This window comes from Bacillus rossius, chromosome 15 (assembly GCF_032445375.1).
Source record: "Bacillus rossius redtenbacheri isolate Brsri chromosome 15, Brsri_v3, whole genome shotgun sequence".
NCBI lineage: Eukaryota > Metazoa > Arthropoda > Insecta > Phasmatodea > Bacillidae > Bacillus > Bacillus rossius.
This window is the reverse complement of record NC_086342.1, coordinates 22,688,774-22,714,343: the sequence shown is the minus strand read 5'-3', so window position 1 is coordinate 22,714,343 and position 25,570 is coordinate 22,688,774. Positions and strand designations below refer to the sequence as shown.

Genomic DNA, 25,570 nt, shown 5'->3' with positions numbered 1-25,570 from the left:
GACGGTTAGTTAGGTTAGTATAGCTACATTAAAATAAACAGAGAAATATAAATATATATATATATGTGAATAAACCCGATGCTGGCCGAAGGTGAATATATTCGGGCGTGTTCGGGCAGGGACAGATCTTGATGTACATCTTAGGCTTCCCGAAGGGTCTAGCCGGGACACAACTCTTGTTGGCATTGTGGCCAGCCTCTGGCAAAAATACTGTTTTGCCTTTGAAACCTTTTTTTTAATTAAAAAAATATATATGCTTGTTTACTTGTATTTTAAATATATATATTTTTAAAATATTTAAATCTCGTTGTATTTAATTGTACATTTAATTTTTTTAATTAAACGTTATTTATTTTAGCTTTATAAAAATTTCTTGTTGGTTTTTAATTTTATTGTATCGCTGGGGAGTCGCGCGCGAGTGCGGAATCAGTTTCCGCCTGTGTTGTGAAATGACTAGACAGACGGAGTCCACTGCTTGCCGAGGCGAGATCTCGTAGTAGCGACTCGCTCGCGCGCGGGCGCGGGCAGTAAAATTGGCCCGCGACCAGGGCCGGATTTAGAGGTCTGGAGGCCTCGGGGCAACAGAGGAGTGGAGGCCCCCTGGCCCCAAATTATTTTTCAAATAAAATGAACAATTTTTTCAGTCGAGTTTTCCAATAAATAATTTATTGTGAAATAAAGTAGATTCTCTTAGTATTTAAAAAAACATTCATAAATATAATCGGAGACAAGAATTGTATGAAATTAAATTTTAGTGTTAATGAATATTTCTGTTAATATTTAACAATAATATAATCATGCATGTACAAAGTACTGTAGGTAAAGTTAAAACAGAGAAAAAAGAATATCAAAGGAAAAGATTTTACTAGTGTTTACTTGTCGAAATTTGAAAGATTTTTTTTTTCCGAAGTCTCTAATGTGGGGGCCCTCCGTTTGTGGAGGCCCCGGGGCTTTCGCCCCGGTTGCCCTCCCCTAAATACGGCCCTGCCCGCGACTGTTGGAGTGTACAGACCATGCACGGGCGCGGTGCAGAACTTTTCACGAGACTTTGAATTTGACACGTTGAGCCTCGAGCACTTTTGTTCGGCTTCCGGGGGACAGGCCAGGGCATATTTATTGAAAGGCACCAATAAATTTTAAATGCCTTGTTTTGAGATAAGCTACGAGAGCAATGGTGAGTACAACTGATCTGATTGTAAATGGTGATGGTTTGGATAAACTGAATTTATGCTATGTGACCTTGTGGTGGGGCCGAATCTCCGTTATCTATTTGCGTGCACCTGATTGGGAGAACATAAACTTTGTTTCGAAGAAACTTTTTATTTAAACATGAAATAATTGCGCACTCCCACAGCTCTTTGTATAGGACTTGTTACACGGATATTTTATAGTAAATTTAAATTGTTTTTTAATATATTTATTTCTATTAATTATATCTTTGAATATAAATGCATCCATATTTTTGATATCTTTTAGCAACTTCAGGCAGTTTAGAAATAATAACTTTATAATATGTTTATACAAATATTGTTACGTAATATAATATTTTTTTATAAAAATCAAAAATTAATTTTTATATAAACTTTTTTTTATATATTTTAGTGTTATACCTACCTTTTTTTTGCGGTTATTGTAGTAACAAAGGTTTGCGGGTTACAATGAAATATTTTATACTTTATATTTTAATCCATGTTTGCATGAAAATCAAGCCATTGGTAAATATTACGTTAAATAAAACAGAGTTATTATGATTAACACAATTGTTATTGATTCAATTAAATGCCCACTTCGACATCGTAATGTATTTGCTCTGCATTGTTAAGAATGTGCTTTTTAACATTTTTTTTTAACACTCGGCTTGGGTTCATGTGCGGGAATTTTTGGTATCAGGTAGGAGTTTGTTTTAAATTTTATTTCAATAAAACCAGTCGGGTGTTGAGTTTGTGTTATCTACCAAGTGCAGAAGGTAAATACTACAGCAGAAAACTCGTTATAGTATGCGAGGGTGGATTGAAAAGTAATGCCTCATTGTTATAACTTTTTTTACTTATTTCCCGACCTTCACAATATCTTTAATGTAGGTACCTGAAAGCTACACATGATCTATATGTAAAGCACTATTCACTTTTTGACATAGTTACCATACCTTTCCACGCACTTGCGCCAACGAATGACTAGCCTGGAAAAAATTTATAGCCTCGGAGGCAATGCTTTCCAATCAAGCGTCGTAAGTATATTTATAGCATATAAAACCGATTATGAGGGAACATAAGAGATTCTTCGTAAATTGTCACCAATTTTAAATCCACAATAGACAGTGACACACAAAAAAAAAAACCTCAGTGAACCTGCTGGGCTTGGATAAGTGACATTTGTGGTAAACAGCTGGTGTCACTTGGATATGAAAAGTTCGTTATTAATGTTTGCCACCCATGTATCACCCTGCCATTTGGTTTAACATATTATGGCATTTTATTAGATGGAAGAAATAATACTCCTGGCGAACAAGTTGTATTTTTAATTTACACCACTCGCCCCGTCGTTCGATTAAAAAATCTAAGTGTCGTCGTCAACGTTTGCTGTCTGTGCTTCACTCTGGCATGGAATGCGTGGGTTTTGCTGAACTGAGAGGCAGTGTTATTACAGTAGAGTCGCAAGCGAGGCTTCATTTGGCTACCCTGAAGCTGCTATGCGGTCGTCAGCCATGTTTGCAAGTCATTTTTCTTGAGTAAATAGATCTGTGCAGGAGTGATGGGCGTTATTGTGGACAAATAGCTCTTGTTTCTTGGATTGCTCATCCCACAGCTACTGCTAGAAGATGATATGGCTTGGTGTGGCCATCTTCTGCTTCTGATGGCTGCATTGCAGACCCGTGATGACAGAGTACTCTGCTAGGCTGGATTAGGATGTATCCATTAGGATGACCTACTTCTGTCACTTGTAGAGCTCTTAACACAGCAGCCACTAAAAGTTGGGATTTCATGTTCATCTTTAATCTCTGGAGGTCGTATATCAATGCTAGTACATGTTGCAGGATGATATTCCGGTGGTTGACACTCACCCTTGTTACTTGTAGTGCTCGCCCTGTATTCGCCATTCGAAGATGAGTTTGAAAGATTATCGTCAATTTCTGGAGGTGGTATATCACTGATACATGCCGATAGAGCACTTTCCTGAGCCCGATGAGGATTATCCATGTGGGTACCTACCCTTGTGAAATCTTCTTATCGTACTGTAGTCGCTGCTCGGAGGTGAAATTATGTCTTCTTCATCTTTAATTTCTGAAGGTCATCTGTCAATGCCAACCTGTGATGGAACACTCTGCTGGACCGGAGGAGGATGTAATGATAGCTTGCTCTGTTAGGATGGAGGAGGAATTATCCCCGAGGGAGTCTGCCCTTGTTTCTTGAAGGCCTCATACCATAGCTACCACTAGAATATAGTGTGTTCATGGTAATGTTTGGAGGCCTCTTGACAATACCAGCCCATGATGACAGAGCACTCTGCTGTGCAATAGGAGGATGTATCCATGCGGGTGACTGACCCTCGTCACTCTTTCTGCTCGTCCGATAGCCACCACTTAATAATGGGATTATGCTTTCATCGTCAATTTCTAGAGGCCGTCGGTCAATGCCAGCCCGTGATGGCAGAGCATCCAGTGGAGAATGTATTCATACAAGCGAACTACCCTTGTCATTTGCACTACTTGTCCTGTAGTCACTGTTTAAAGATGAGTGTAGAGGGCCATCGTCCATTTATGGAGGCCTATTTCATTGATGATCAATAAAGAAAATATAATCTTCTGGAACCGATAAGAATTTATCACTTTGAGTGACTGAAATCCTTGTCACTTATAGGACTCCTACCATAGTCACTGGTTATTCAGATGACGTGGTGTTCGTCCATTTACGGAGGTAGTAGGTGTTTGGCAGCCCAACACGGCAGAGTTATCTGCTGGGAGTGCCACTACGGGTGACAACCCTTATATCTTAAAAGGCTCATATCACAGCCGCCACTAGAAGATGGGATGAAATGTTCATTATTAATCTCTGGAGGCCATATATCACAGCGCTCTGCTGTGCCAGAGGAGGATGTATCCCCAAGGGTGGAAGATCCTTGTGTCTTGAAGGTTTTATAACACAGCCACTGGTTGTAGATGGGATTATGTTTGTATCGTTAATCTCTGGAGGCCACATATCGATGCCGGCTGTGATGGCAGAGTGCTTTGCTTGGCCGGATGACATAGTATCCCTGCGGGTGGCTGACTGTTATGTCTTGAGGGGCTCATGCCAAAGCCACTGTTGAAGAAGTGATTATGTGTTCATAGTTAATCTTTTGAGGCAGTACATCGATGCCGGCTGTGATGCTCTGCTTTGCCGGAGGAGAACGTATCCTGCAGGCGACTTACAAACGTCACTTGTACTGATGATCCTGTAGTCACTGTTCGAAGGTGAGTTGAGAGGATCATCGTCTATTTATGGAGGCCATACATCATTGACGACCCATTACAACAGACTTCTCTGCTGGGCCCCAATGAGGAATCATCCCTGCTGGCGACCGCGACAATTTGCCACTTGTACTGATCTTCCTGTAATCGCCATTCGAACGTGAGTCGAGAGGTTCATCGTCTATTTCTGGCGGCCGTTTATCATTAATGATCCATGAGTATTTATCTTTGCGGGCGACTGACAAACTGTCATGTGTGCTGATCATCCCAGAGTATTATTTCCCGGAGGCCGTAGATCATTGGTTGGCTCACGACGACAAAGCGCGAAGCTAAGCCACAGGAGTATGGATCCCTGCGGGTGACACCGTGTCTTGAAGGTCACATTGAATATGGCTCGGTGTGTTCCTCGCTGATCCCCGGAGACCGCGCGTCAGTGCCGACCCGTGGCGTCGGAGCGGTCCGCCGGGCCGGGGGAACGCGTGATGGACTCCTCGTCCCGGGGCCGCTCCTGGGCCGGGTCGGAGGCCCACGTCCCTGCGGGTGACACCGTGTCTTGAAGGTCACATTGAATATGGCTCGGTGTGTTCCTTGCTGATCCCCGGAGACCGCGCGTCAGTGCCGACCCGTGGCGTCGGAGCGGTCCGCCGGGCCGGGGGAACGCGTGATGGACTCCTCGTCCCGGGGCCGCTCCTGGGCCGGGTCGGAGGCCCACGTCCCTGCGGGTGACACCGTGTCATGAAGGTCACATTGAATATGGCTCGGTGTGTTCCTCGGTGACCTCCGGAGACCACGCGTCAGTGCCGACCCGTGGCGTCGGAGCGGTCCGCCGGGCCGGGTGAACGCGTGATGGACTCCTCGTCCCGGGGCCGCTCCTGGGCCGGGTGGAAGGCCCACGTCCCTGCGGGCGAAGGGCTCGTGTCACTTGTACCGCTCGTCCCGCAGGCGCCGCATGAAGACGGGCTGGTCGTCCTCCATGTCGGCGAGGTAGCCCAGGTCCGCGGGCCGGCTGATGCCCCCCTCCTTGCACGCCAGCCAGTACGTGTCCAGCACGCCTTTGCCCTGCAGGCACCGTCCAGATCCCACTTGATATGCATCTCTATGTCTAGGTAAAATACATTTCCAGCTCGTTTTACTACACGCTTGAACATTGAAAGCCTGAATAATTTCACGACTTAGCAAAATATAAATATGACGCTTCTGGTGGAGAACACACCAGTTTTTATTCTTTGCTATTTGAATGACTCTCACATTTGTGCCACACTGGTGTCGATGGTTAGGATCAGTTATTATTTATTTGGAAAATTTACTTCCAGTATTGAGGACTGGGTGTTATGCAGCCCATTTACCACCTCACTGTTCAAATGTGTAAAAAAAAAAAAAAAAAAAAACACGAATCACCTTGTCAAAACTACTCTATGTGATGTACATGATATGCATCGCTATATCTAGGTAAAATGATTTCAGCTCATTTTATTACACACTTGAATACCGAAAGCCTAAACAAATTCACGATTTAACCAAATTTGAATATGATACTTCTGGAAAGAACACATGTTGTAAATTAACACACCGAGTCACTAAATCACCATTTTTTTGGTTCAATATATTTTTTAATTATTTGTATATTAAGCGCTCTTAACTTCTGATTCAAACAACTTGCTCTGCTAATGTTGCTTAAAAATATACATATTTTATTTTGAAGCTATGCATATATGCATTAAACTGAAACAAACGGAAAGCCACGCTTCGCCAAAAGCCCCCATGGATGTTGTACAAGCTCACGTCAGTATTATCACAGTAAGTTTTGGAACACTACGTTAATTAGAAATTGACAGTTGTTTTGAAAAAAAAATCAAAACAAATCTATTCACTAGCAGTGTCAATGTCGAAATAGACCAAAAATAGACCATTGGCTATCTAGTTTTATACAGAATGTTCCATAACTCAACTTCAAGTCGAGAACTATTGATAAGCCATATAAATCAAAGTTATGAATAAAATAAATACTTATAAGAATTGTCGTAATTTTTGAGTTGGGGGCATTTTTTGTTAAGTTTAAAATCCTCTCTCTGCATTAAATTATTCGTTACTGTGATTACAAACTTTTGTTACGCAATCATGAATAATAATACTATTGATAACAATTCAAAATAAAAAAATTCAATGCTTTGGGCAAAAAAAATTTTTTGCAAGACATACGGCAAAAATGCTTAATCGGGTAACTTTGACTACTCATACTGCAAACAATTTGCTATGTTTAACTTAGAACAAAGTTATTTACAAACATTTTTATTTTTAAGCAAATACTTGTTAAGTTAGCATCTTATTATTTTTTTTTTTTACAGAATGAGTAGTCAAAGTTACCTGATTAGAAATTTTTGCCACATAAATCGTGCAAAATTCCCCCCCCCCCCTCCCCCAAGCATACCATACTTGATTTTATTTTCAATTGTTATCAAAAGTAGGGTTATTCATGATTGCCAAACAAAAGGTTGTAGTCACAGCAACAACTAATTTGGTGCAGGGATGGTATTTAAAAACTTAAAAAAATATTACCCATAAATAATGGGATTCAGAACCATAACTAATTGGTCTATCAACTGTACTTAACTTGAAGTTAAGTTCTGGGACACTCTATAAGGCACACAGTCATCGACGTTGCCTAATAATGATACATGTTGCTTAGTTATATAATTTTAACATAATGTTTTATTATTATTTTAATATTTTGTCTGCGACATTTTTGCTAAATGAATGTGCTGATATGTTCGAAGTGGGCAGTAGATAAATACAACATTACATTTGAGGAATTAATAGAGAAACACTTTTAACAATCCTATTCAATCTCTACGAATATGTCGATTTTGCCACTTCAAAATAAATAATATATCACTCTAGCTTGAATCGCTCCTCGGAAAATTTTCAAGCTGGCATAAGATTTGAGTGGTTACATTTAGATTGATGGAAGCAGCAGACACAAGCACAAAGCAAGGTAATGTGTTTCGTCATCACGGCATTACCTTGACTTCCACGAACCCCCTGTGCTCAGTTCGGAAGCCGCCCGCGACGTCCAAGGCTTGCTTCACTTCCGAGCTGATGTGGATCTTCAACGCTGAGAACAGAAGCGTCAACATCGACACTTCAGGTATTACATTGTTGTGCCTAACGCGCCAGCCTCTTGATTTACTGAAATCTGTAAGCAGGGCCGGTGCAAGGTAAATTGGCGCCCTAGGCGAAAAACCTCCCTCCACGGCCCGACACCCCCAAAAAATTTTCCTTGCCTCGAAATACATCACGTAAGCCTAAGATTTTGTCAACAATCAAATGTAAGCAGGCTTGTGTTTTTTTTTTACTTTTTTACTTATTACAAATCATAAACCGGTCACCGTGGACTTTAAATAATTACTTATATCAATATAAGAATTATTCCAAACTGTTACAAAAATCCATTTTCATCTAGTTTCAATAATCGTTAAACATAATGTATCAGCTGTTGTGTGTCGTGCTGCGCCGCCCCCAGCTACTTGGCGCCCTGGGCGGTTGCCTAGTTCGCCTGTATGGACACGCCGGCCCTGTCTGTAAACCATGTAGTAAGTTTGACTACTGAAATCTGTAGTCTACACTTACCTGAAGAGATCCAAGAAGATCGAAACATGGATGCTTAACATTTCTGAACCTTGAGCAGCCTCACGGTATAGGTGCAGAAATCTGGGTTGTAAAACCACATTCCCACGCATAGTCGTGAGTATTGCACTCTTCAGGTAAGTGTAGACTACAGATTTCAGTGGTCAAACTTACTACATGGTTTACAGAGTTCAGTAAATCAAGAGGCTGGCGTGTTAGGCACAACAATGTGATACCTTTAATCATACCGCCAGAGAATTACATCTTTAGATCGACACTTCAGTTAGACACTTTAAATGCAGCACAAAGCCACCAGATTGGTGAGCGATACAGCGATAGTAATTCAAACTGACGAGTGTTCACGAAGTAGGAAACCCTGCGGCAAGACGATCGCTGATAACTGTATTTTTTTTTGTAACTGCAACATAAATTGTCTTGCTAATTTGTGCATTTAAACGAAAACAAATATATCACCACAAAAAAATAAATGTTCGCGGTAATACTGGGTTCGGATTCTCACACGGGCATTTATGATTTATGTTGTCCCAGTACCTTCATTAGTTTCAGTTATTTGTAAACAGTTCCCTGAATAGCTTTCCGGTACTAATTGCGCACATTAATAAGCATAATAAAACAAAATGAAGTCCAATGATTGAATACGCGTTTATATCTTTCATAGTTTAAAAAAAGTTTTATGCTTGACTGAAACATCAATTAAATCATAGAACTATGTGCCAATTTTCGTAAGTGATACTCATTATTATCGCGAAAAAAACGTATTTAATATATGCAAAAATAACCGTTGCCATGCTTTTTTTTACAAAATTACAATATATTTCTTGTACTATTACTAACTAATTCTTGGCAACTCGTTTCCAAAGAAATATTTTGTAAAAGTTTTGTAAAAGCTGGAAAAAGAAAGTCAACATAGTCAATAAAGTTCAGTTTAAATTTGAAAAATTTAATAAAAAAAATTTAGAGAATTATAAATATATATGTCATAATTTGTACTTAATATTATAATATTCTTAATTTTAAATATTTATTATTGATTATTTAATTTTTTAAAAGAAAATAAATTTAATAATGAATTCAAAAATTTAATTTAAGTTTATTCATTTTTTAAATATTTATTATTATTTTCTTAATTTAATATTCACTTTTCATTTTTATCAACAAGTTTTCATCATATTTGTTTATTTATATATATACATATATTTATTATTTATTCAATTTAATAATAAATATTAAAAATTAATATTTTAATTTGATGTTAAATTTTAATTTTTAACACAACTTTTTTATTAAATGTTTTATTAAATTTATTCATTTATTTTGTAAATATTAAATAACCAATAATAAATATTTAACATTAATAATATTGAATAATATTTAGGGTAAATATTTACAATCGCGGTAGATGCCAAAAAAAATGCTAAAAATCCGAAAATACTTTTATTCTATGCTCTTTCACTTCCTCTTTTCAAATCAACCGGCGGAGATAAGAAATTCCAAATACTTTAGGAGATATCGAATTTTTTAATTTCATGATATGTAGAGTCACGGTAGATGCCAAAAAAAAAAAATGCTAAAAATCCGAAAATACTTTTATTCTATGCTCTTTCACTTCTTATTTTCAAATCAACCGGCGGAGATAAGAAATTCCAAATACTTTAGGAGATATAGAATTTTTTAATTTAGCAATACAACGCCCGTTTAACCCTTCGAACGTCGCCATTTTTTATTTTGACGTGTGTTAGTGAATGCGTAATAAATAAAATGGTCGATTAGGTCAGGTCAGTTACATTATAAATACTTTCAAACTAAGCGAACATTAAAAATAATGTGAATTTAATTTAATGGTTCTTTAGTTTTAAATTATTTATAATGTAACTGACCTGACCTAACAAAACCCGGACAAATGATGAACATCAACAACTCACGTAATTTTTTTTTTACTTATTACTTGCGCAACAATATCCAAAAAAAGAAATAATACTTTAAAATTAGAAACGTTAAAAACTCACTTAAGTTGGAGGCGGGTACATTTCCTTTGTCACTATAAGCATTGAATATATATAATGTATAGAAGTCGCGAGCCCAGGTTAAATTTTCTGTCCGGTTTCTTAGAAGAATTGTTGTAGTTCCAAGCTCCGCCGCTGCGATCGCTTTCATCGCAGGGTATCGGCTGTATACGCCCCTGGCGGTATTTGGCAGAACTAGGTTAACCAGCCCAGTCGTGACATCATCCTTCACCCCCCCCCCCTCGAAAATCCCAGACCAACGATTCAAATTACCCGGCAGGTCTTATCAACATCGTTAGGCGACCTTGAAGAGGAGCTTCCCTTACCGTCGTTTGAGAATGATGAAATCCCAAAAGAAGCTAGCCACGGAAATCACTGAATGATGGGATTCTGTACCCGAGTGAAGTGAAAATTAGCTATTAAAACTTTGTATTGGGCCAATAGTCAGTGTTACGTTCAAAATATGGTTTTATTTTAAAAGTAAAATACTTATTTAAACTATATTTCGCGTTTGTACAAATTTACTTTTAGATATTGGCAAGGAAAATCAACATACCTTAAACAACCTTCTCTTATTCAACGTTATCTATTAAGTAGTAAAAGGGGTAGATATTATTTTTAAAAATAAAAAAATGTAACCCACTAAATCAGTATTGGCAAGATATATATAAATTCAATATTAAAATACGCACATTAAAATTTTTTGTAATTAACTTTTTTCGGTAATAAAAATTCAGGATGATTTTGGTTTAATTGGTTTACGTATATTGCTATATTTTCTAAATCGCATAGAAAAGGGAAAACAGTGCATCAGTGAAAATTCAAAAATTTAGTTTAAGTAATACTAGCCATACCAAAAGATCAATATGCGAGATAAGAAATTTGGTAACTGCTCTACATTTCAAATAAAAATGCACTGGTTTCATGAATACTGAAATGTATGCGTAATAAGGCATATTATGTTATTATACTAAACATGACTATAACTAAAAAAATTACAGTAATTTAAAACGATGGCAGTCTTAACATACAATAAGTGCGCGAGTCTTAGTTTATTTTTTAATTGGCTTCTTCGTCAGATGGAAAAGAGTTAAGATTTCATCAAGGAAAAATATATTCTCAAAGTCACTAAACCGGGAGATAGAAAATAAGGTAGGTACTTAATTTTAAATAAAAGTTAAAATAGACTTACGCTAAACCAATTAAAAATAAGTCATAAAAATATTTTTATTTATTAAATATGTTCTATACTTGACAGTTCTTTATGTATAATTCTTCAAAAATCTTTGAAATGTAATACATATTTTCTTAAAATGGTAGAATATCAGCAATACCCGGAAATTACGTGAGCAAAGCCACGGGTAATTAGATACACTTTTATTATAAAATAAAAACAATTATGCATTTGTAGTTCACGAATGTGATATTTTGTTTATTGCTTCACAACATTCATTTGCCAGTCTCAAATTTCATTGTACCACTTGTCAGAAATGTCACCAAAAATGAGAGATAGATTTTTTTGAGGAATTTCAATTACGAGGAAACCTTTCGCAAGACTTTTTTCTTCGCAGTAGTCACTGGGACACCATTAATTTAAATCCACTAAGATAATAAAATTGTATGTATAATGATTTGTTTTTGTATATTTATATAACTTTCCAACCAATTTTTAATGATTTTCATGTGAATAAAAACTTGTAAAGCAATTTAATTAACTGTGTCATAATACTTCTGATTAGATGGAAATACAAACTTTTCATCAGTAATATACGATGATAAAAATATTTATTATTGCAAAATAATATTCACTGTTCAAATGCAAATTTAAATAGATTATTCATACATGTTTCCTGCTAATTAATGGTTTAAAATAATAATTTTTTAATATAAAATCATTTTTCTCTTGTGTTAAAATGGGTTGCTAAAATGAGGAATTATAAATATGTCACTTACTAAGTCCGTGCACAGATTTACACAAAACAGCAATGTAAATAATCTTTTTTGGTAGTTTCTAATTTTGTGCCCTGGATAACATGAATTTGGTTTAATTCATACCAAAGTGAATTTTTTGAACAACTTAAATTGATGTCATAAATAAATATTTATTTTATATTAAAAATCCACAAACAGTTTTTAAAATATAATATTTATCACGCCAGATGGAATAATAAACAAAACAAAAAATAGCTCTTGTATGTTGTCTGTTTAAAGAATTGTATTATATTTCATGGAAATAATATTTACCTTTCGGTTATTAAAAGAAAATATATTTGTATTCAAAATACTTGCGCATCGTTTTTACGAGCATAAAGGCCGGGATACATTCGCAATAGCACGCAAACAGCACACAGATAGCACACACGCACAGAGATAGCACAGAGCTTGATGCTACATTCACGCACAACACAACACAAAATAATACCGGAAGCATTCAAAAAAGTTTTTTAAATGTAAAACTCCCGTTCACAATTTTGGTCACTGAAGTTGGCATACGTGACGTTTGTTTAGATTCGTGTGTTGTTATTGTGGTACGGTTTTCGTTAAACCCAGAAATATTTTAAATATTTCAAAGTTTACGTACAAAACACAATGAGCATTCAAAATTATATATATCACTGTTTATTTCAAATCCGGCTTCTTTAACACATTCAGACACAGACTTCCAAGCATTTAATTTAGCTTCTTCATTTTTGTATCCTGCGGATCCCCTGTCATACAAAATATTTTTACTTTCTATTACAGCTATCAAAAAGCTATCAAATGTGCCTTCCATTTTTATGTTATCGCGTGTTTGAAAACAATAACAAACTACTCAAGTCAAGAGCACCAATACTTTCGTGACAATTGTTCTTTTATAAGCCCACTCGAGTAGTACTTAAACTGTTTGCTGATTGGCTACCACCATGGTCGCGCACAGAAAATAACCTAAAAGTTAAAAGTTGATGAACTTTCTGTGCGCCGATCCTGTGCTATTTTTCTGTGCGCGTGCTATTTGCCAATGTGGCAGCTCATATCTAATAGTGTATGTTGAACTTCTGTGCGTCTGTGCTGTTTGCTTGCTATTGCGAATGTAGCCCGGGCTTAACTTGTGTATCTAACCTCAAAGCAAGGAATATAAAGAGTGGGAACTCAATGCTATAACAAACACTCTTATTTTCTTTGGAGATCCGGGAAATGTGCGTTATTTATAAGCAAACTTAACATAGTAAATCGTTAACTTTTCAGATCTATGTTGGCAAAATTGATTTTTTTTGTGGTCATTCGCTAATGGGAATATTAACCATATAACGTTTAAGATTATTTATTTTGAATAACGAAACAACCAAAACATTATGTAAAAATGCTTCATCTTATGTTAAAAAAATTATAAACTGCATAGCCACAAAGTATGACATCATACCATTAGTTTCTGTTACTAATAACAACACGTGCACGCGTTTGAACAGTCATCGCAGCCATAGTTGTTTCATAGCTACCAAAATCATTCAACGTTGTCAAGAATTATTCCAAATTATGTTTTGCCATTTTACTCAATGCGCCACTCCGTTAACACAACATTTTATAAATTCTGAACTACGAATGTCAGTGGGAATGTACACTATACTGTACATTCCAATCTGATACGCTTTAAGAAATTTCTGTAGTTTTCTTATTATTAAAACTTAATTTTTGATGTTGGCATCTTTTAACCGCACTTTTTTTTTTTTTTTTTTTTCGGTGGCCGTACTCCTCCAATTCAGTTGCGCCCGCCGGTATCTAAGCGCTCGGATTTCAACAAAAGGCACCGCCTCTCGATAGAGTGAAACAGAGAATTACGCGCACGACCTTGAAAAAAGCGACGCTACAGCGCTCTGGCGTGGAAGCTGGTAACTACGAGTACCCTCTTGTGGAAAGAAGAGCTGTCTAGCGGCGGAGCTAACAACTACCTCAGTTTTGGATCCGAAAATTGGAATAATAAATCCTATCCCCTCGCGACTTCTATAAGTTATATATATTCAATGCTATAAGGAAATGATGTAGTTGTTCACGGCAGAAGTTTACCGATTAATTAAACATCGTATTGAACAATAAATGAATAAATAATCACGTATTGGTTCATTTGAATACTGACCAATCACGGAATAAATAATCACATATTGGTTCATTTGAATACTGGCCAATCACGGAACAGTCACGTGACAAAATTGTCCAATAAGAAACATGATACTCGTAAACAAGAAACCTTATTATCTATGACAAGAAACAATGGTCATCGCCGCATACTACGCAGGTATTGTGATGAAAATTAAAAAATTCGATATCTCCTAAAGTATTTGGAATTTCTTACCTCCGCCGGTTGTTTTGAAAAGAGGAAGTGAAAGGGCACAGAATAAAAGTATTTTCAGATTTTTACCATTTTTTTTGGCATCTACCGCGATTGTAAATATTTACCATATTTAGTATTAATTATATTAAATAATAATATTTTAATTTATATCAATAAATAATACATACGGATAGTTAACCTCAATTATATTGGAGCACTTGTAAAAGTATAAAGGCACAGCTTTTTTACTAATGTTTACGAATAGTAAATAATATTAATCAAAATATTCAATTTAAATCACTACTGAATATAATTTATTAGCACATGTATAATTCGCATTTGTATGAAACTAAAACACGGTGTTGTGAATTTAGAAACTAGAAACATGTGGATAAATATTATAAATATGAAAACAGTGACCGGAGGCGACGAAGCGTGCCAACATGCGCGACTAATAAAGGTTCCATTTCTATTTTGTTGGTAGCTTTTTTTCGAGACTTAATGAGCGGTTTAGAGGGCAGCTTCAACCTGTTAATTTTGTGTTACAGTGATGCGCGCGCATCTTAAAATTTCACTCTCATCAGTTTTTCATAACGCGCCTAAAGAAGTATAACTTTAAAAAAAAGAGACTGAAAATGATTCAAACTTTTTGACCAAAGTCATTACAGGTGATGAGAGTTGGTGTTACGGGTATGATCCAGAAACCAAGCAAGCGTCGAGCCAGTGAGTGGAAGACTCCCAACTCCCCCAGACCAAAAAAAAAGCAAGACAAGTGAGGTCGAATGTTAAGACAATGATCATTGTCATTTTTGATGTTCGTGGAATTGTGTACCAGGAATTAGTTCCCCCCCGGCAAGACAGTTAACCAGCACTTTTATTTTGTAAGTTTTAAGACGTTTGTGATAGGACGTGCGGAGGAAACGCCCGGAACTTTGGCGATCAAGTGACTGGTTCCTTCACCACGACAATGCCCCCGCACACAAGGCCTTGCGAGTGGACCGCTATTTAGCCTCTCAGTGGCGGTCTTGTCGTTCCCCAACCTCCGTATTCGCCAGACCTAGCCCCGTGTGACCTTTTTCCTGTTCCCGAGAATGAAGAAAAATCTAAAAGGGAAGAGTTTTGATGATGTGGAGGCGGGAAAAAACAGCTTCGCAAAGGGCACTGGAGGATAACGAAGTTGAAAGGTTCCAGAGGTGCTTCAAACAGTGGGGGAAAAAAAGACTTGACAAGTGTATCGCATCTAATGGAGAGTACTTTGACGGTGAGTGAAGGAATTTCGTAAAAAAAATTGGTTGTCTGTAAAGTCGGTTTACGGACGATAGTTTAACGTGACAACGTCATAACAAAACATTGATGAAATGATAGATGCGGCGCAAGCGTACAATGAACGTAACGGGACACAGCATAACGGGACACAGCATAACGGGACAATGAGCGTAACGGGACACAGAGTAACGTCACAGTTTTTCGTGCGTGCAGCCGGTGTTCATCGATTTATTAGACGTCACGTCAAAAAAAGGAAGGCTTGTCCTTGCGTGCCACTATAACTCCGCAACCCACCACCTCGGCACCCACATCCATGAATAAGGTTTCAGTTTGGAACTGCAGGGGTTGGGTTGGAAGATATGAGATTCAAAAGAGGGCATCGCGCCAATTGACTTCTCATGGGAAGGTGGCGAAGCAGCTGGGAAGAACTATGTAAGTATATGTACATGTTTAACCGCGCGGAACGTGGAGTTGCAACGGGACGTGTCGGGGGACGGAGCGAACCTTCTCCGGTGGACTCCATGCGCGAGGCGGTGTTGACGGTGTCGCCGAAGAGGCAGTAGCGCGGCATCTTGGTGCCGACGATGCCGGCGACGACGGGGCCCGTGTGCGCGCCGCTGCGGATCTGCAGCCTCTCCTGGGGCCGGTGCGGCACCTTGAAGCGCACCGAGGCGGCCAGCAGGTCCAGCGCCATCGTCGCGATCTCCGTCACGTGCTTGTCTCCTGTATGTCCAGGCACCACCACCACAACACTCCCCAAGGTTACCGGAGTGAAAGGCTGAGTTAGCTTGGCTAGGTTAGCTTGGTTAGGTTATTTTGGTTAGGTTGGTTAGGTTAGGTTGGTTAGGTTAGGTTAGGTTGGTTAGGTTAAGATAGTATAGGTTAGGTAAAGATAGTATAGGTTAGGTTAGGATAGGTTAAGTTAAGATAGGTTAGGATAGGTTGTGTTTGGTAAGGTTTGGTTACGTTAGTTTCTGTCAGTATAATAAATAATAGCTTTTAATTTTTTTTTCCGGGAGGGGTGGTCATGTTAGGTTATCGTAACTAAAATGAAAGGCTGGTTAGGCTACGCTAGCGTTATTTAAAATGATCTTTGACCGTAAAATATACAAATCCTTGAAAAATGATGTTTCTTTTTTTTTTTTTCAAGAGCGATCGGCAAACTTCCGAGAACTTCGGAATTGTTCGGGAGTGGCTCTCATCCCTGTGAACTGTAAGCTTCCTATAAACCCCCTCCCCCCCCCCCCCCCTGGGGGAAATTTACCGGTAACACGAATAGGGAAACGAATTCCTTGCGACCATACCCGAAGATTACGTGATGGACCAGCTGCGGCAGATGGCCCGTAGGTACGCAACAAAATCAGACTTAAACATTCAATCAGCTGATGTTCAGAATGTTGGTAGAGTTAGTACAACAGTGAGTGAGCACTTACCCAAGCCTTTATTTAGACAGCTGCCTATATTAAGTGACTTCGAACCAGAATATTTGGAACAGTTTTTAGCGGATGTTCAGGAAATTTTTGATTTGAATTTAGTTTCAGCTAATGATGTTTATTCTGTCTTGCTCGAGGGCCGTAAACATAATTCCAGTAGGGAGAATGTTTGAGAAAACTGTTTGAAGCTTGCGAGTAATATTCGAATGACGCATTTCATGGTAACAATAAAATTTAATGCTTCAAAATTAAAATGTCTTAAACAAAATTTGCTAAAAATAAACGTTAGGAACTCTTTTACTGCTCTGCACGTTATTAAAATTGTTTAATAATTTGAAATAAAAACAAAAGGTGCAACTTTACTCACTCTTATCTAGGTGGTGACATTTGACAAGTGGTTTGTAAAACAAATGAAATTTGTTCCATAGTTTCGAGCATGTTTGGTATTTGAATAATAATTCAAAAAGTTTTAACTCTACCAAATACCATTTCTAAAAATTGACAATAATGTTATTTCTTACTGATACGATGTGGATAATGTAATACCTTGCAACTCCAGGTCCAAGAAAGAATTTCTACAACAGGTAATTTAAAGTTATGTTTTCGAATGGTTCTGTTACCTATAAAAAGATTTTAGTATAGCAAATATTTAAACTTAAAAAATATATGTTGAAAGTTTGCTTAATTATGCCATGTGGCACAAAATTATAAGAAATATAGTTAAAAATATTTATTTTAGAAATAAACTTATGGTTGCAGTCTGATGTGCAGTTACTAAAATATTTTAGACCATTATTGTATTAGTAAGACATAAAACAGTTTTATTAAATGAGAGCCACTGTAAAAATTTTTTAAAAAGTTTTATTTTATTTCCTAACATGTTTTTGAATCATTCTCTAAGGTAGCTAACATAATTCACCGTCCACACTATTTTTAAGTATATTAAATGTAGCCTACCTAACCAAACAGACCATTCTCATATATCAATTAGGTCTAAATATGTATTGTGCTCATGCACATAGGCCTTTCAAACGCATTATGACTGCATACCGGTATTCAAGCGTTCTACATACACACATGGCCATAAACGTTACTTGTTTTTAATTTTTATATAGTTCATTACGATGAAATGTAAAATTTACGTGTATTATTAAATACCATTGCAAATTCGCTATAATAGGTATGTAACCTTCAATTCGTCAATCAATCCTGAGTCGTGTACGTTTCCTACTCCCCAGGAGACAAACTGAATAATGTAGAGTGAGTTCCAATCGGACCTTATGATTACGTTGTTGACTGTCGATCATTACCATTCTATTTTTACGTTTCGATTTGATACCAAACAATGCCCCAGCGTTTTTGGTAAAACTCTAAAATTGCTCATGCAAAACCAAGTACTGTAGTTCTGCTAATGCAATTTTTTTTTGTAAATGGAACATAAATATTCATGTAAATCACAAATATTTGTAAATTTGTACATTTACATTTAAACAACTATATCAGTACAAAATAGTGTTCGCAGTTATACTAGGTTCGGATTCTTACCCGTGAATTCATGCTTTGTGTTTGCCAGTACCTCCAGTAGTTAGTAGTTATTTATTAACCGTTCCCCGAATAGCATTCCAGCATTAACTGCGCATAGTCATAAGCAAGGTTAAACAAAATCAAATCAAACTGTGGAATATGCGTCAATTTTCGTAATAATGTTTTGTCTCGAAAAATTATTTAAAATATACAGAATTAACCATAGTTGTGCAAAGTTACAATATCTTTCTCGCAGCATTACAAAATATTTTTCGGCAACTGGTTTCCAAAGAAATCTTTTGTAAAAGCAAATATTTTTTTTTCTGGTTGGTAAAACTCAAATCTTTTGCTTCCTCAGTATCGATATTTTTTATTTCGGGGAAAATTAGCAATGTGGTACAACGTGCATAGGAGAAGGGGAGGCGAGCAAGTTTCCCACAAATTCTTTTGTAACAGGGGAGGAGATATGAGCACATTCTCTAGTCTAATTAGATTTTTCAATCACATCAAAATAGAGAGGTTGCTCGTGGGAACATTTCTGGCTCATCTTTGAGAGCCTCTTCTTTAGAACACGTACTCAAACTTTCACTGCTCCATTTTGTCTCGCTTTTATTTCACTCCAATACGTTAAAAGCCACTCCAATACGTTAAAAGTTACTCCAATACGTTAAAAGCCCCTACAATACGTTTAAAAGCCACTCTCTGCCGTAAACATTTCACGTTTAACCAAACAGCCAGTTGTTTTGACCTAACATATATCACTACAAAAACCTAATTTCCATGATGGGTGTCGAAGTAAATTAACGCTGAATTGTACAAGCTCGAAATGAATATGAGAAAAATTTTTTTACCAACATTTTTAGTACCGCATGCGATGTTTTATAGTGCACCTTATTGAAATATGGGCGACGACGTTACTTAAGGAGAAATTTGCTAAAAAAAAACCTTTAAGAAAGGGTTACGAGCGTTTAAAAACTCATGAATGAACGATAAATAACTCCCTCTGGTGGGATATTTAAAAGCTTCCTCCAGGCTTTGTTTTTTTTGCGTTGCTTTCCTTCTTCCCTACTTTCCAATAACTTTGACCTTCTTATCAGGAGCAGTTAGGAAAGACAAATTGTCCCGGAAGAGCCAAGAGCGAGGAGAGAAATTTCCTCAGCTCCAAAGAGAACACTTAAGGGAAAAAAAAACTGCGTGGCGTACTGCAGTGTACTAAATGCTCCCTTCCTGCTAAAATAAATTCTTGTCTTAGGTTATTTACCTCTTAATACAGGGAACTTGATGTAACAGGAACGTTAACAGAATCGGTTAAGTTGTCAGTTCTGTTTCGTAGTTGTGAAACGAATTCCAACAAATGACGGGCCTGTAAACTTATGTGCACACAGTAATTTCGTAATGTTTATTGACTGGTGGACGTAGAATAATTTTAATGGAAAAAATTAATGGAATGTTTTAGACGATTCGATTACAGAACACTTGCTTTCTTTTGCTTGTTAGTTATTAATGAGCTTTTATGCTTATTCAGTATTAATGATGTTTTATAATGTGAAGCATTAATTAATATTACTGAAATTTAAAACATAATACATGATGCATTTTTAATTTTCAAACATACATGCAGTAGTGAAAATGTTTTAAAGTGTAAAGTAAATGAACAATAGTTACATTAATTTCATGCAGTCCTCACGAAAGGCAAACGACCATCCTGGGGGATAGAAACCTTATCCTGCACTTTATTTTTGCAGCGTGTTAACACTTTGCGTTAATAAAGGCAATGCGGCTAGTTCACTGTTAACAAGAACTAAGTGTTCGAAAGAAAACCACCGTACCTATTGATTGACGAATTAATGAAAATGTAAAGATCAGTTTCACAGGGATATATTCCGGAGACAGAAATAAACTCGTAATAAGCTTCACGTACTTACAGGATGTTTCCGAATAACATAAAAAACACGCGGCAAACATTACTGTAAGAGAAATTAAGACAAAAACATGCATACGAGGTCGTCTGAAAAATTTTAGACCTCAACATGAAGATAGCAGCACTCGTCAACAAAAATTGGGGAATGTATTTGCGCATGATTTGGAATGTTCATCTAAAATTTTTTTAACATACTTACTAAATATTATTTTATAGCGGTAAAAAATTACGCAAGTGTTTATAATAATCATTATTTGCGTGAGATTTAATTTCGGAAATAACGTTTAGTAAATATATGGTGAGAAAATTCATGACTCAATAACAAATACAAGAGACGTATCGGAATAAATTTTCAGAAATTTTCTTAATAATTATTAATGACAAAACAACTGGGCGTGTGGAACTTAGCCTTAAGAGCGCGCAATTCCCTCAGTAATCACTTATTTTCTTGTAAGATTCACCTAGCATGATTGGTTGGCGTTATTCGTAAACCCCTAACATTGGTTCAAGCTTCTACTGCGTTAATCCTTCATGAGAAAGTTGTTGGTTTATGTCTCGTCGGACGACTTCTTTCCATTAACAAATGCAATGCTTACCATTTCTAACAGGCAAGCCAGACGCTACCATGTAGGAGTCGCCGATCGTTTCCACTTTATACACGTCGTAGCACTCTATCCGGGCATCGAAGTGCTTGTAGATGGTGTTCAGGAAGGTCACAACCTGGAAAAAGCAAACATTTACCTACTGGACAACATAACACAACAGAAATCGCCCAGACGTAGCAAGAACATACAATGAAACAGGACGTGGAATCCTCTTTGACCAAACTCAAAAGTTTGAAAAATTTTTCCGACTACAGCCACAGGTTAATCAGAGAAGCCACAGAAAAAAACAAGCAAACAAATCTCAACAAAGGTGAAGTAATATCTGGAACTTTTTTTGTCGCAGTTATCATGAATTGTTTTCATCCAAGAATTAGCCACTGTCAAGGCTACTGCAGCTACTTAGGATATGGATTCTGATTGACCAGGCCCTTTTCCAATCAAGACTATTCACAGGAACCTATTACTGTTCGGTTATGTACGGCCCTACACAAATACTGTGACGGAACTAGTTAAAATATGCTTTTCGTGCACACACCACTTGCATTCGGGTTCCCTTGTTAGGATGATACTTTGTGGTTTGCTATTACTTTCCACAGTATAGAGGTAAATGAATTACACAACTTACAGACTTGACAACATATGAAAAATTCATGACCTGACGGGAATTATAATCTGGGACTTTTGGCCCATCAGAGAGGAGTCTTAACTGCTGCAACTAGACGAAACACTAGAATTTAAAATTTCTCGAAGGAGTAAACAGAATGTCTGCCTTCGGAAATTATAAAAAAATTGCCTCCCTTGCCGGTACTGGTCATGTGTTCCTGCATCCTCGAAGCATTTGTGGTTGGTATTTGCTTGAAATTTTAAGCAAGGCTAAACATTTCACACTGAAAACAAAAATTTTTGTGCATGCACTAAAACTAACTCTTCACAAACTAGCTAATAAGCTGTGGCTTATTTCTGAGTATTACTAAAATCTCATCATTAAAAAAAAATATGTGATTTATTCCAAACATTTTTACTGAATAAATACAAAATTCAAAATAAATTTTCAGATGCATAAAATATTTATTTAATAAAATAACTGTTTAAGAATAATATTTGGAGAATTTATGCGTACGGCCCCCCCTTTTTTAAAATATATATATTCAGTATCTGATGTTAAAACTTCTGTTTCAGAGTGCTCGAAGAAATATTTTACCTTGATGAAATCACACTTACCTCCTTTTAATTTCATGAAATGGACAATTTAAAACAAATTCTTAAACCCGCACCTAAATTATTTTAACAGAGTTTGTGCCATCGTTTACAATGAAACTATTATTTACTATGGTTAGAGATATTCTTATAATTATTAAATAATTGGACCTTATTACAAATGCTTTCTAATTTTTTAAGGATATTTGATACAATCACATCTTTATTTGAAATATAAAAATACAGATATCAAATTTATTATACAACATATTAGTTGATTCTGAGTTTACTTAATATTACTTAAACAAAATCCCCAAATTATTTACCCCTCACCTCTTTTCCCACAGGTATGCCAATGTAAACATTAAGAACTAAACAAATATGGAAATATCTACTAACTAAACAAAAATCAAAATAAAAACTTTTCTTCATGTTAACCATAGATGTGAACTCCAAAAATTATACTAAACTTATTTATATTGAGATAAAATTAATTTTGCCGATAATTATTTTATAGATTCATAAAAATTTTATTTTTTAAATTATATTAACCCCTGTTACAACTTAAGAGGTGATATTTTGTAAAATGTTGAATAAGAAAAGGTAAGTTAAGGTATGTTTCTTAAATATTTCCTATTATTAAAATAACTTTGATTTGATCAAAAAATATTATTTTTTAATGTTAAAACACTATTTTTAAAATTCAACCTTTTAAAAAGTAAAACTTCAGCATGCTGTAAGAAAGATTTGGCAGATATTGCATGTCTGTAAATAATACCACATAACTTAAATTATGCTTGATTAGCTTCAGAGATAAGACTTTTTTAATAAAAAAAATCAACTACACTTCACCCATTTTACGTCGAGTATAAGATGAAAGAACTCTACATAATTATTTATTTACGTTATTTATGCCAAGTTCCTTACATAAGCTTTGCAATGGAGCTATGGGTTTTTTATGAATACAAAAAAAATTACTTCCTTTTCTCACCCTTAAAAGACGAAATCCGGAAAAACTGAAAAATAATTCGTAACTCTATCTGATTGTTGTTCAGTCTTAATTTCTAACCGTTAGATATAGTGAATTCAGTAATATGGATATTTTTTCCTTTACTCCCAACGTTACCCGTTTACCCTTAGGGTATAAATTTTGAAATTAAGTAGAATAATAATTTTGTTAATTTTTTTACTATTTAATTTTCATAAAACATAATTAGTTTCGAAAATACGATTTTTTAAAAATAAATGTAAACTTGCCCCCCTTTAAATCCCATTAAAAGACTAATTGTTATAAACGCAAAAAAAAAGCAATACGTAACTTTAGAAGCAGTTTTTTATTTATTTATTTATTTATTTATTTATTTATTTATTTATTTTTTTTTTTTAACAAAATGAGATAACGAATAAAGCAAAATGGTTCAACAGTGGTTGGTAGTTTCCGTAAGTGTATTTTGAGTTCCTCCTGGTTACCTCCAGCGGAGTGCTGATCGCAGCGATCTCGGTGAAGCCCACGATGTCGCTGAAGTACACGGTGACCGCGCTGTAGTACTCCGCCGGGACCTGAAGCACGGCGAGGGCACTCACTGTAGGCGTGGAACATCGGCCATGAAACATCCTGTATTGCTCCCCACACTAACTGACGGTACAGGTAGACGGAGAGGGTTTATTTTTTTATAAGTCGTGCTGAAACCTTGACAAACCAAATCTTAGCACGCGTGCCACTAGGAGTGGCTAAGCGTGGGGGGGGGGGGGGGGGGGGGAAAGCGTGACTTAAACTCGGTCCCTTCCTAGGCTGCCCCACCTGTATGCACATTCCTCAGCTAAAGACCGATGGATCCAGCCTACGTCAGTTCACAAGCCACTGAAATGGCAGGGGCCGCTTGTTAAATGCTCGAACAATATGGAGAGCTTAAGAATCACATAAAAGACTTACTACGCAATCACTCATATGTAGAGACCGGAAAAATTCGCGAATTCATTTCGCGATAGGCTAAAATACAAATCGTTTTTATACCTCAGTGCTGCCTCTGCCATTGGCTCACAACTCACCTGGATGACTCTGGGCCAATGAGAAACACCCAACCAAAGCTTTATCGAATCACAGGCTGCTACGCTGGAACGTCTCACAAGACAGCAGCCAATGAGTGGGTGGCATTTGATCGAGTGTACGTAGAACTATGGACTTCATCCTACAGGTCATTGAACCTGCGAATTTTCCCGGTCCCTACTCATATGGTTTCCTTTTTAAGTCAATATTTCATATTTACGACCAAAATTACTACGCTTCATAAATACTTTAGTAAATAATCATCTTAGCTAAGTGGGTTCTAGCTACGTTACAGTGAAAGGTTCACCAACAAGACATTTCGGTAGGAAGTGCCATTTTCAGGATACAAGTAGTCCACTATATATTGCTTTTGTCCACCCTGAACGATTGGGTGGAAGAATTACGTACTACAAATAAGGAAGTATTGGATGCAAGATAAATCCAAAGATTCCGACTTTGTGGTTGCAGTGGCAATGGTTCATCAGCGAATTCTTTGCCTGAATTGCGGCTACAACTCTCAAGCAAAGCTAACTATGACGATGGCCACAAATGCGTATAAACTTCAATAATTCAATTAATAATTTCCTGATAAAAGTTTAACATAAAGGAGTGCATGCAAGCAGGTGTTTTACGAGGTTGAACTCTTGGATCTTGTGGGTTACTCTTGGAATAATCGTGGACAATTACATCGAAGTCCGATATTAACCCGGTGTACTGCCGTATAGTAGAAAACGAGATAAAGGGATTCGTAAAAATATAGGTAGAAAAATTTTAAAATTGTTTTTTGAACCGATATAAAGAAAAAATAACGTTTCCTCATACAATAAGAAAAACTACATAAAAATATTAAAAATCGATTGATCCCTTGCTGTTGCGCGTCGTGCTAACAGTGTATAAAACACGAGGAAATTTTTTTAAAAATATTCTGTGATTGATATTTCTTGATTTGTTATGCTTATAAATGGGTTCGTTAAAACGAAAACAAACAACATGTTCGTAAAGAAACATCATGTGATGCTTTGCGAATGATATTTGGGAAATAGGTATCACTGGCAAGTCTTCTGAGAACGGTTTAATTTCGGGAGAAGTTACACGAGAAAAGACTTTAGCGAGGAACAACCCTAGCAATTTCCCTGGAGGTTCTCTCGAAAAGAAAAGACGAGGGACAGATACCAC

At 36.6% G+C, this 25,570-nt stretch overlaps 1 protein-coding gene across 1 annotated transcript in view; it reads right to left on the bottom strand.

Moving 5' to 3' along the window:
• Nucleotides 1-1,666: 1,666 nt before the first annotated feature.
• Nucleotides 1,667-25,570, bottom strand: part of LOC134539652 (uncharacterized) — an 87,671-nt gene continuing 63,767 nt past the window's right edge. The window contains exons 10-14 of the mRNA XM_063381839.1: nt 23,818-23,907; nt 21,142-21,265; nt 16,172-16,390; nt 7,468-7,559; nt 1,667-5,506 (exon numbers count right to left, since the gene is read on the bottom strand). Of these exons, the coding sequence (XP_063237909.1) occupies nt 5,366-5,506; nt 7,468-7,559; nt 16,172-16,390; nt 21,142-21,265; nt 23,818-23,907 (666 nt within the window). The 3' untranslated portion in view covers nt 1,667-5,365. The remainder of the gene's footprint in view (nt 5,507-7,467; nt 7,560-16,171; nt 16,391-21,141; nt 21,266-23,817; nt 23,908-25,570) is intronic.